Raw genomic sequence first — 12644 nt, 5'->3', positions numbered from 1 at the left:
GTTACGGGACCTCTCTCCTCTGCCTGGGTGCTGGGCCTAAATTTATGACAATGGACTGTTGCAGTGGTGGCTGACGTGAAGCCTGATTCTCTGCTATGACATGCAGACTGATTCTCTGCTGACATGAAGCCAGATCGTCTGTTACGGGACCTCTCTGCTCTGCCTGTGTGCTAGGCCTAAATATATGCCAATGGACTGTTGCAGTGGTGGCTGACGTGAAGCCTCATTCTCTGCTATGACATGCAGACTAATTCTCTGCTGACATGAAGACAGATTCTCTGTTACGGGACCTCTCTCCTCTGCCTGGGTGCCGGGGCCTAAATATCTGAGAATGGACTGTTCCAGTGGTGGGTGACGGGAAGCCAGATTCTCTGCTATGGAACCTCTCTCCAATTGATTTTGGTTAATTTTTATTTATTTAATTTTTATTTTAATTAATTTCCCTATCCACATTTGTTTGCAGGGGATTTACCTACATGTTGCTGCCTTTTGCAGCCCTCTAGCCCTTTCCTGGGCTGTTTTACAGCCGTTTTAGTGCCGAAAAGTTCGGGTCCCCATTGACTTCAATGGGGTTCGGGTTCGGGACGAAGTTCGGATCGGGTTCGGATCCCGAACCCGAACATTTCCGGGATGTTCGGCCGAACTTCTCGAACCCGAACATCCAGGTGTTCGCTCAACTCTAGTTGTAACCAGCACGTGTGCAGCTACAATGGGGTCAGTCAGGGTTCTTTTGGCGTTTCCATCATTTTGCTGCCCTATCCTTGCTTTCCTCTCCCCTTGTTATATTTTCATGATAGATATTCAGTTCCACTTATTTTTCTTCTATAAAACAGACATTCACTGTCGTGTACAGTGGGTGACATTATGGAATCCAAACTGTTTAACAAAACAATATTGCATTTAAAAAATTAGAAACCTATTGGAAAAGTTGTTGCAAAGGACAGAAGTCTATTCATTGGGAGACAATGTTTATTGTATTAGCGGCAAGTACACGCAGTCAAAACTGTCAGATTGTTCAATGTGTCTATTCTTTTTTCACAAGGTTAGAAACTTAGCAAATGCGAGGAACACGTCAGACAGAACAGTATTGTAACTTAGCTAAATAACAATGAATTACAAATCAAATGTGCAGTGGAAATGGAAGTTTAGGAAAAGAGATAAAAACATTTCTGCAAGGCCTTGAAGCTTCTACGAAATCTGGATGCTCGTCACCTCGCTGCCAAACTTGTTAAAGGGAACCTGAAATCGGCTTCATGCTGTCGGAAAAACGGGCAGCGTGAAATCGTGACAGCGAGCAATGTTTTCGTTGGCTATGCGGTGCTGTTTGTGTTTAGAGAGAGAGAGCTGTCAAGCTGCACAGCAGAATCCACCCCTCCATTCTGTGACCATAACCTATTGTGATCCTTGGGTCCTGTGTTATCTATTTAGAGGTGTTATCTTCCATTGCAATCCCGCCAGTGATGACAATGAGATGACTGCTGAGAAGTGATCGCTGCCGAACAGGAAGTTTATTTTATTCAATAGTTTTTGACCTGGAAAATTAAAAAATAGTACCTAAAGTTCTTAAAATATGTTTGACATAAAAAATTGCTTTAAAAAAAATAGACGTTAAAGGGAACCTGTCACCTGGATTTTGTGTATCGAGCTGAGGACATGGGTTGCTAGATCGCCGCTAGCACATCCGCAATATCCAGTCCCCATAGCTCTGTGTGCTTTTATTGTGTATAAAAACCCATTTGATACATATGCAAATTAACCTGAGATGAGTCAGAGCTTGAAAATATGACTCTTCTCTGGTCACACAAGCAAGATATGACTCTTATGTTAATTTGCATATGTATCAAATAGTTTTTTTTTTTACACAATAAAAGCACACAGAGCTATGGGGACTGGATATTACGGATGTGCTAGCGGCCATCTAGCAACCCATGCCCTCAGCTCTATACCCAAAATCCTGGTGACAGGTTCCCTTTAAAGTTACATCTGGCGCAGCAGTTTTAGAAAAAAAACAAAAACTGAAAATTGCCACTGAAAATGCTGCAAAACACTGTGGCCTTGCTGGTCTGGGATATCACCCTTTGTGGCAGGGTGCAGGTCTTGTGGGCAGCAGTGATGAGCAGAGTTAAAAAAAAACTAAAAAACATACCTCATCCATTTGATCGCGGAGAGGCCGTCAAGGCTATCTTCATTGAAGAAGAGTCTCATTAGGGCCTACCAGGGGGTTAATCAGGGCTCACCTAATCCATTTCTGTTTTCTAATGACCCCGTATCTCTCTTTCTAGGTCAGTGACCAGATGATTTTACTGCAGAATTGCTGGAGTGAACTCCTAGTCTTTGACCACATCTACAGGCAAATGCAACACAGCAAAGAGAATAGCATTCTGCTGGTGACTGGACAAGAGGTAAGCAATTTGAGTTTTGCATGAATGCTGGTGGTGAACATATCCACTAACTTTTCCTAAATCTATGGAGAGTGCAAGTCCAAAATTGTGATCATATGATAGAAATGGCTAATCCCACCACCTTACACCTTGTCACACCCCAGGCCATCCTTAAGGGAAAAAAATGAAATGGAATCATCTTGGGGAAGAGGGACATGTTGCCAGAGGACATTTTTGGGTTTAGTTCCTATTTCTCTATCAATAAGCAAAATAACCCTAAAACCATGAGACTGCACTACTGGAGTACTTGTGGTACAAAATATAATATTCTTCTAGGTCTAGCAGAAAACAGTTTCTGCCCCCTTATCCAAAAGTGGAGCTAGGTTTTCCAGCACCTGGGGCAAGGATTGACGCTGGGTTCAGACCTGAGCGTACTTGAATGTACGCTCTGTATGCACGATTGTACGGGCGTTTGCAATTGCGCATACAGAGACAAGCGAACGCCCATTGTCGCGTGTTCCCGCTGAAGTCTATGTACGGGAACGCGCGACAAGACGCCCCAAAGAAGCTCCTGTACTTCTTGGGGCGTCGGGCGTTTTACAGCGCGATCGTACGCACTGAACCCAGCCTTAGTATTTAGCACTCCCGTACTTTCCCCCCCCCCCCCTTATCCCGTGTTGCCAACCAGAATTTTTATTTTTTCTGGACAACTTATCCCAAAATCACCATAGCATTTTTTATGGACAAATTGGAAAACCATAATGGCTGATACATATTATAAGTAGAGATGAACGAATCAAATTTCACGAATCCCACGATTCGCCTCAAAGCCGAATTTCCTTGTGCTTTGTGTCAGCAAATCGATGTAACCTGAAATAGTGTAAAAAACGAAAAAATTCTAATCTACCTCCTCCATTTGCTCGCGATTGAAGATCTCGGCCGAAATCCTGTGCATGGTGACGTATGACGTCACCATGACGGCCGGCGTGATGAAGTAATCTTGCGCCGCGCGAGATTTCACTCCAGATCTTCAAGCAAGATGTCGGCGGCCGACTCGTAAGTTTGATTTAATTTTTTTTTATTGTTAATTTTACACAGTTTTTACACTCAGATGCCGCAATCATGTATGAACGCAGCATCTGAGTGGTGCAATGATGAGGGTGGCGCTATTGCAGCTCCCTGTCATTGCATTGTAAAATTTGGTGAATCAGCCGATTCAAACTTTTCAATTATTCGCTCATCTCTCATTATAGGTAATACATGTCTATAGCTCAATATACAATTAGGAACTCATTACTAGCATTTAGCGTAAGCTGTAAAATGTTGATAATTACTACTAAAATAATATAGTCACCTAGGGATGCAGCTCCCTCTGCAGTTGATTTGTGGGGCTCTGATCGGAGGCTTTCGAGGACTGTCATAGTAATCTGCCTACAGAGCTATGCATGAGGCATAGCTCAGCAGATAGAGCAGCAGAATTGGGACAAGGGATCAAAATATCCCAGGTTCTAGCCTGCTAAGGAAGTTTAATGTTTTTATGTAAAAAGTAAAAAAAATTATAAAAAAAAAAAGAAAAGTTTTGTGGTACATATATGACTTTTTGATCACTGTTAATCAAATTTTTTTGTTTTTTATTTTTTTTCTATTGCAGCATTAACTGCCCACGAAAGCTATTTTTATATTTCAATAGTTCATATATTTTTGGACATGGTGATACCTAATGTTTAATTTTTTATTGTTTATTTTTATCTGTAAAATTGGGAAAGGGGGTTACCTTTCCCAATTTTACATATAAAAATAAACAATAAAAAATTAAACATTAGGTATCGCCATGTCCAAAAATATATGAACTATTGAAATAGAAAAATAGCTTTCGTGTGCAGTTAATGCTGCAATAAAAAATAAAAATTAAATTTGATTAACAGTGATCAAAAAGTCATATATCTATCACAAAACTGGTACCCAAAGAACTACAGTTTGTTCAGCAAAAAACAAGCCCCAATACAGCTCCGTGGGTGGAAGTTTTAAAAAGTGATGTTGGAAACTGGCTGTTTGCTCCTGAAACGCGTCGAGATTTTTGACCATTAAAGCATCCTTTTGGATTTGATTCTGGAAGTCCTCCGGTTCATCATTGTGCAAGGACGGGGTGCTGACCGTTCTGTAGGCTATCTCGGCGAAGGAGGCTAGGGTTGCAAATGTCTTGAGTTTATCTTGCACCCCCCCCTCCCTGGTGAAGTGAGTTACTCTCATTCTTTTGATGAGAATATTCTTGTATTTTGTCATGGGAGAACTTAAACACAGGTGTTCCAGCGTGTGTGTATATGATCCATACCTGCAGGTGTCGGATTGCTCTCACATATTGCTACTCCCTCATTTTTTCCCACTTTAATTTGGGATATTAACACATCATATTATTCATACTTCAACTGATTCTAATCACATAGATCCATCTACGGAATCTTCTCCCTTTTATGTCATTTTCTGTCTTCTCTCTTTTGGCGCCACCACTTTTTTTTTATTTTTCTCTTACTAATTGCCAACATGGCATGAGAGGGTTGATAGATGCTTTATTATCCCCATATCATTTCAGTGCATACTGTGGAGGTACAGCCCGGACCAAAGCAGATGCGACTTGTTTAGTTTTATTATTATTTTTTTGAGTTCCAGAATTGTTTCTGCACAAAAGGCACAAACAATGATCTTGCAGAGAGATACAACATGTCCACAAACACGGGCAGGGAGGGCTTTGTCACGGCTTTCACCAGCACTCAATAGGGGGACGGTGTGGCCAGGAGCGGCATATTTCTCAAGAGAAGAGGCACATCCCCCATCTGTATTTACAGAAGGAGCTGTGAGAACAAGCTGCTGGAAATAGTGGGTAACTACCGGCCACTTCCCAGATATAGGTAATTCATTAGGTAGCAATGAGAGCGTACAATTGTTTCCCAATTACAATTGTTTACTGGATTCTCAATGACCGTTCCACATACGGTCATGAGCTTGTATTTTCACACCCGCTCTTATTTAGCTATTGACTTGTGTGTGCAGTTTAATTTCCTTTAAAGAAAAGTGTGATACGGCATTCAGTACTGAGTTATCTCATCTCCCCACCTAAATATAATCTCCAGATATTTGAGCATTGACTCACGGATAAATATATTGCTTATCAATATCGCTGTAAGAGGTTTTGGATGGCATTTTTCTGCACTTTTGCGGTTTTACTGGTGTCTTTGCACCTGTGATTTTTGGTGCGTTTTTTTCCCCCATAGAAACACCAGCTCCAGATGTTAGCTAAAGGTCTACGGAAAATATGACACGTGGGACACACAAGTGTTGATGACTTGGCGTTTTTTGTCTTTCTAGCCTCCTCTCAAAAATGCAGCATCCTGGAGCTCTAGAGCTTTTTTTAGGCCTTTACATATATCGAAGAAAAATGGTGGCACTGGCAAAAATGAAAAAAATTCGGGTGCACGTTCCAGGGGAATAGACTTCTTACCCCAACGATTAAATCCAGAAAATGAGCGGCACTCCGGTAGGTTAAGAACAAGTGATTCCTTTATTCACCCATGCGGTGCAACGTTTCGGTTCCAAACTAGAGCCTTTTTCAAGCCAAAAAGGCTCTAGTTTGGAGTCGAAACATTGCGCCGCATTAGTGAATAAAGGAATCACTTGTTCTTAACCTACCGGAGTGCCGCTCATTTTCTGGATTTATATATATATATATATATATATATACAGGTCCTTCTCAAAAAATTAGCATATTGTGATAAAGTTCATTATTTTCTGTAATGTACTGATAAACATTAGACTTTCATATATTTTAGATTCATTACACACCAACTGAAGTAGTTCAAGCCTTTTATTGTTTTAATATTGATGATTTTGGCATGCAGCTCATGAAAACCCAAAATTCCTATCTCAAAAAATTAGCATATCATGAAAAGGTTATCTAAACGAGCTATTAACCTAATCATCTGAATCAACTAATTAACTCTAAACACCTGCAAAAGATTCCTGAGGCTTTTAAAAACTCCCAGCCTGGTTCATTACTCAAAACCGCAATCATGGGTAAGACTGCCGACCTGACTGCTGTCCAGAAGGCCATCATTGACACCCTCAAGCAAGAGGGTAAGACACAGAAAGAAATTTCTTAACGAATAGGCTGTTCCCAGAGTTCTGTATCAAGGCACCTCAGTGGGAAGTCTGTGGGAAGGAAAAAGTGTGGCAGAAAACGCTGCACAACGAGAAGAGGTGACCGGACCCTGAGGAAGATTGTGGAGAAGGACCGATTCCAGACCTTGGGGGACCTGCGGAAGCAGTGGACTGAGTCTGGAGTAGAAACATCCAGAGCCACCGTGTACAGGCGTGTGCAGGAAATGGGCTACAGGTGCCGCATTCCCCAGAAACAGCGGCAGAAGCGCCTGACCTGGGCTACAGAGAGGCAGCACTGGACTGTTGCTCAGTGGTCCAAAGTACTTTTTTCGGATGAAAGCAAATTTTGCATGTCATTCGGAAATCAAGGTGCCAGAGTCTGGAGGAAGACTGGGGAGAGGGAAATGCCAAAATGCCTGAAGTCCAGTGTCAAGTACCCACAGTCAGTGATGGTCTGGGGTGCCATGTCAGCTGCTGGTGTTGGTCCACTGTGTTTTATCAAGGGCAGGGTCAATGCAGCTAGCTATCAGGAGATTTTGGAGCACTTCATGCTTCCATCTGCTGAAAAGCTTTATGGAGATGAAGATTTCATTTTTCAGCACGACCTGGCACCTGCTCACAGTGCCAAAACCACTGGTAAATGGTTTACTGACCATGGTATTACTGTGCTCAATTGGCCTGCCAACTCTCCTGACCTGAACCCCATAGAGAATCTGTGGGATATTGGGAAGAGAAAGTTGAGAGACGCAAGACCCAACACTCTGGATGAGCTTAAGGCTGCTATCGAAGCATCCTGGGCCTCCATAACACCTCAGCAGTGCCACAGGCTGATTGCCTCCATGCCACGCCGCATTGAAGCAGTCATTTCTGCAAAAGGATTCCCCACCAAGTATTGAGTGCATAACTGAACATAATTATTTGAAGGTTGACTTTTTTTGTATTAAAAACACTTTTCTTTTATTGGTCGGATGAAATATGCTAATTTTTTTAGATAGGAAATTTGGGTTTTCATGAGCTGTATGCCAAAATCATCAATATTAAAACAATAAAAGGCTTGAACTACTTCAGTTGGTGTGTAATGAATCTAAAATATATGAAAGTCTAATGTTTATCAGTACATTACAGAAAATAATAAACTTTATCACAATATGCTAATTTTTTGAGAAGGACCTGTATATATATACATACAGATGAAAAACGGACAGCACTCCAAGTAAAAGTAGTGGTGTTTATTCACCCATGTGGATGGCCATCCACATGGGTGAATAAACACCACTACTTTTACTTGGAGTGCTGTCCGTTTTTCATCTGTATTGTATGGGGTAAGCAGCTACATCCCTGGACATAGCACCCACATTGTTTTTTCCAGTGCCGCCATTTGTTTCCATATATATATATATATATATATATATATATAAGAAAAAATCCTGAGGGAGCACCACCCTCAATGTGGGTGCAAAATCCACAAGGGCAGCGGCAAAGCCCCAATAATATAGTTGAAGAAAAATAGGACTGCACTCCGGATAAAAGTGAAGATATGTGAAGCTTTATTCACCCATAGTATGGCAACTCAGCGACGTTTCGGCTCACAAGAGCCTTCTTATATATAAAAATACGTTATTAGGCGTTATATAATATATGTTTTTTTTAAAACCTTATTTTTAAAAAATTGCATTTTTTATTAGTTTTACAACACACTGCAATACAGAAATAGTATAATGCATTGTGGTTTAGCCTTCACTAGACCCCCACTGCCATAACAGCCACTTGGCAACCCACATTTAAGTGACAGGTGAAATATAAAATGCAGAACACACCAGCATTTTTTGTTGTTGTTATTTTTGCTTATTAAGTGGTGTTGTTTTTTTTGTTTTTTTTTTGTCTTTCTGGCTTTTTTTCAAAAATGCAGCTTTCGGCAGCTCTACAGTTTTTTCAGGTGTTTTGACACCTCTTTCTATATTGAGAAAAGCGCTAATGGGCAAACATTGTTTCCAAAAAAACACTCAAAAAAAGACATGAAAACAATGTCAAAAATGCAGGCGCTCCAGGAAAAATGTATGCAGTTATTTTGTGCTTTTTAGTGCTAAATAAATGCCAGTTGAAATTCATGCATATTGGGACCCTAAGGGTCCATTCACACGTCCGTGTGTGTTTTGCAGATCCAAAAACAGACATCGCCGGCAATTAATAGAAAATGCCTATTCTTGTCCGCAATTACGGACAAGAATAGGACATGTTCTATTTTTTTCGGGAACGGAATTGCGGACCCGGAAGTGCGGATCTGTAATTCCGGATCCGGGCAGCACATCGTGTTGAAGGTTTGTCTGACTGCAAGGCAGAAGAGTAGCTGGTGGATGGTGAAGTCAGGAACCAGGCAAGTTGGTTGCAATTAATAAAGTCTGTTTTGACTAAAGTGCAAAATGGTAGTTCATCCAGTAATAACAAGGCACAGTTCCAAAACATTTCTTCTCCAACCATCATAAAGTGTGGAAGGGTTCACAGCCTTGTAGATTCTGTACCCTCTACCACCCGTCTCTCAGGAGCAATCTGATGGTGCTTTCTTGGCTGTAGAAGTCTCAGAGATGAGAGTTCTCTGAGCCTGGGCCTAGCTCTGAGATACTTACACATATAGGTCTTCACTGTTTCTCAGGCAGAACTAGACTCCAGTAACTGATCAGGGGCAGACCTAGGGCCTTCTTCTGGCAACTAAATGCAATCAGCCAAGAGGCTAACCATTAATTGTCGATACAATGCCATTAGGTATACAAACATAGCAAATCACAACATTTAACTTGGTAATTTAACATTATAACAATTAACCCTTTGCAGTATCCCGGTTCTAGGGTACTGCACATGTTCATCACATGCATGTGGGAGGCTGCAGCATCTGAGCAGTTAGACAGATGGAGGGAGTACCTTCTGTCTCTTTCGATTGTCCCCCTGTGTTGTAAGCGTGAGGTGCTAAGTGGCTTTGATGGAAGTAAAATCACACTGCAATGCGATACTTCTGTTTTTCAGTGTACTCTACAAGTGATCAAAAAGAACTGGTTTATTAAAGTTTTAAAAAAAATATACAGGTGAAACTCAAAAAATTTTAATAACGTGCAAAAGTCCATTTATTTCAGTAATGCAAATTAAAAAGAATTGCATTAATGCAGCTTAAAGTTAGAATTTTGTGAAAAGCTTCAGTATTCTAGGCTCAAAGTGTCGCACTCTAGTCAGCTAATTAATCCATACCCCCCTGAGCAAAGGGGACCTGAGATTGTGATTTTGGGGTTTAATAAGCTGTAAGCCGTAATCATCCAAATTATAACAAAAATAAAGGCTTGAAATATCTCGCTTTGCCTGTAATGAGTCTCATGTGTTAGTTTCACCTTTTAAGTTGTATTACTGAAGTAAATGAACTTTGCACGATATTCAAATTTTTCGAGTTTCACCTGTATATAAAAAAAAAACTAATTTCCCAACAAATATAAAAAAGTAACGCCCCCATTTTCCCATTTAACATATAGAAAAAATAGTGAATGAAAACAATTGGTATGGCCATGTCCAAAAATGCCTGGAATATGAAAATAGCATTTATCCCGCATGGTGAACGCCAAAATCTGCTAGAATTGCAGAATTTTCTATTACCTAGACTCTCCAAATAACTAGATAAAAAATTGATCAAGTCATCAGTACCCCCAAATTAGTACCCCACAGAAACAAGCTCTGTCCATAGAATTTTTTATTTTTTTTGCTGCGCCAATAATTCTCTATGAGGCTACTGGAGGTAGCTGAATACAGTGCTCAGGAATCTCTGGCGGTCTCATAGAGAATGAGTGGCATAGCAGTGTTCATGCTGAAGCTGCTGCTCCATTCAGATGGGGGATGGCACTATTGTTCTCATGATTGGTGGGGTCCCAGCGGTCAGACCCCCACCAATTAGATGCTTATTCCCTATTCTATGGTTAGAGGATGTGGCACACCCATTTAATAGTTTAATACTCCCCCAGAATTCCATAGTAAATGTTTTTAGTGTTCCAGTGTAATTGTAGGCATAATGTACAATTTGCATTGTGATGTTCACATTCTTATACAATGGTATGAAATGAAAAAACTTAAGGGACCTCCTGTGAGTTTAGAAGGACTGACCTCAACCTTATCCACGCAATTATAGAAATATGCAAATGTGTGAAGATGTTTTAACGTCAGAACTTCTTACATAAAATAAGTCTCAAAATTCTTCCACATAACTGTGCAGATGGCAGTGTTCCCAGAACTTATAGATTTAGTGATGCCACCATGTATGTACTCTCTGATGTTGTATTACGGACAAGGATAGGACAGTCCTATCATGGCCGGACGTTCTGTTATGCAAAATGCGGAACGCACACGGCCAGTATGCTTGTTTTGCGTATCCACAATTTGCGCACTGCAAAAACGTCTACGGCCTTGTGCATGAGCCCTTAGGTTGTGTTCATTTCTTGGTCTGAGGCTCTGTTTAGGTCTTTCATTGCAGAGTCTGTCAAATATAAGGGACAAAATAGCACAGCATGACAAAAATACGAAGGAGTCTGTTATAGTCAGTAGGGTCCGTCGGCTGCTGTTTGTGTCCTTCATCTGGTGCTTCAATTACTTTCAGATATGAGAACGCAACCTTACATGCTATTGACCAGTCAGTAGCCATGTGAAATTGGCTCAGATATTTCTGTAGCTCCTATAGAAGTCAGTGAACAAAGCCACGCACATGCACAGCCACCTCTCACTTTATGTTCTTCCTTGATGCGATGGCCACCTCACCAGGCAGGTTCATGACATACAGTAGGTGTAGGTACTGTAGATTTGTAATAAATGTCTATGGTAGGAGAAATATTTTTTATTTTGGCGTAAACCTTGCCCACTGCTGGTTAGGCCCAGGCATGCTATAATCGAGAGCCCAGCCCTAGAGGAGCATTTTATTTTTTTGTTTCACCCATTTATCCACTTGGATTAGGTTTAGGTCACTGTACTTGCTATTTTATATGGATTTTATTTCACATGCTTGTTTTAGCAGTACAGTACAATTGTCCCTGTGTGATGGGTTGCATTTTATGTTGATGTGTTGGGCTTGAATGGTTTCAATGTAATAAAATCTTTCTATGCAAGGCAAATAATAGACAGTTTGCCCTTTATTCACCGGCAGACACTTTGAAGATATACATATAACTTTCAGCACATCTTTTATGCAGCACTAGAATGGAAGAGAAAAATATCTAAAACATAAACCAATTAATGGGTGTTGGTAGATATATGAGAACACATAAAGTCACTAAGTCAGTACATGATATTTTGCCTATTTGCCCATGTGGGTTTCCTCCAACCATTCTTTTCTGAATGATTCAGAAGATGTTAAAAGAAAAAAGAAGCATTACTCACCTCTACTTAACTCCTGCTGCTGCCATTCTGATGCTGCTTCCGATCCCCACTGTTCTTCACTTCCTGGTCTTGGCTTGACAAGCTGGGAATCTCAGGCTGTAGAAGGTCACCTTTAAGGCCAGTGATTGGCTGAGCAGGACTTTCTTGGCATTTCTTATATGGGCCAGGAAGTAAAGATCAGGCAACGGAGGAGAAACGCTAATGATTTTTTTTAAACCCTTTATGACCTATAATCTTTAAAAAAATTAAATAAAAAGGCTTTGGAAAACCTCTTTAATAAGACAAGATTGCTTCTTCCAGTGCTACTCTTGTCCATGACCCACATTCGGCATCTGCTGCATCAAGTGAATAGGACTGAATTGCATTACCACACAATGCCTATTAATAAAGATGGAGCTGTTTTTGGAAGCTAGAACACACAGTGGCATATATTGTATAGCGGCTGTGCTTGCTATTGCAGAACGGGCCCAGTCACTTAAATGTGGCCATGTGACTGACTGACAAACATGACATCATTAGCCTAGTAAGAGGACCTGCGCTCACCAGAGCACCACGGCTTCTTCAAACAGCTTATCGGTGGGGTGCTGGGTGTTGGACCCCCACAGATATTAATAACCTATGCTGAAGATAGATATTTTACTCCCCAAAAAAAAACCTCTAAGGAAAGAGCAGCCGCTGAAGAGCAACACCCATATATCAAAAGTATTATTTTGA

The 12644-nt window shown here is 40.8% G+C and overlaps 1 protein-coding gene across 4 annotated transcripts in view; it reads left to right on the top strand.

The window, feature by feature from the left end:
• The window catches only part of NR5A1 (nuclear receptor subfamily 5 group A member 1), a 229004-nt gene that overhangs the window by 177589 nt on the left and 38771 nt on the right, over positions 1-12644 (top strand). For all 4 annotated transcript variants that reach the window (XM_044306163.1, XM_044306164.1, XM_044306160.1 and 1 more), the window contains exon 5: positions 2283-2402. In XM_044306163.1, coding sequence (XP_044162098.1) covers positions 2283-2402 — 120 coding nt within the window. The remainder of the gene's footprint in view (positions 1-2282; positions 2403-12644) is intronic.

Source organism: Bufo gargarizans, chromosome 9, assembly GCF_014858855.1.
Source record: "Bufo gargarizans isolate SCDJY-AF-19 chromosome 9, ASM1485885v1, whole genome shotgun sequence".
Classification (NCBI taxonomy): Eukaryota; Metazoa; Chordata; class Amphibia; order Anura; family Bufonidae; genus Bufo; species Bufo gargarizans.
The sequence above is the reverse complement of the archived record's forward strand: the minus strand, read 5'-3'. Positions and strand labels throughout refer to the sequence as shown.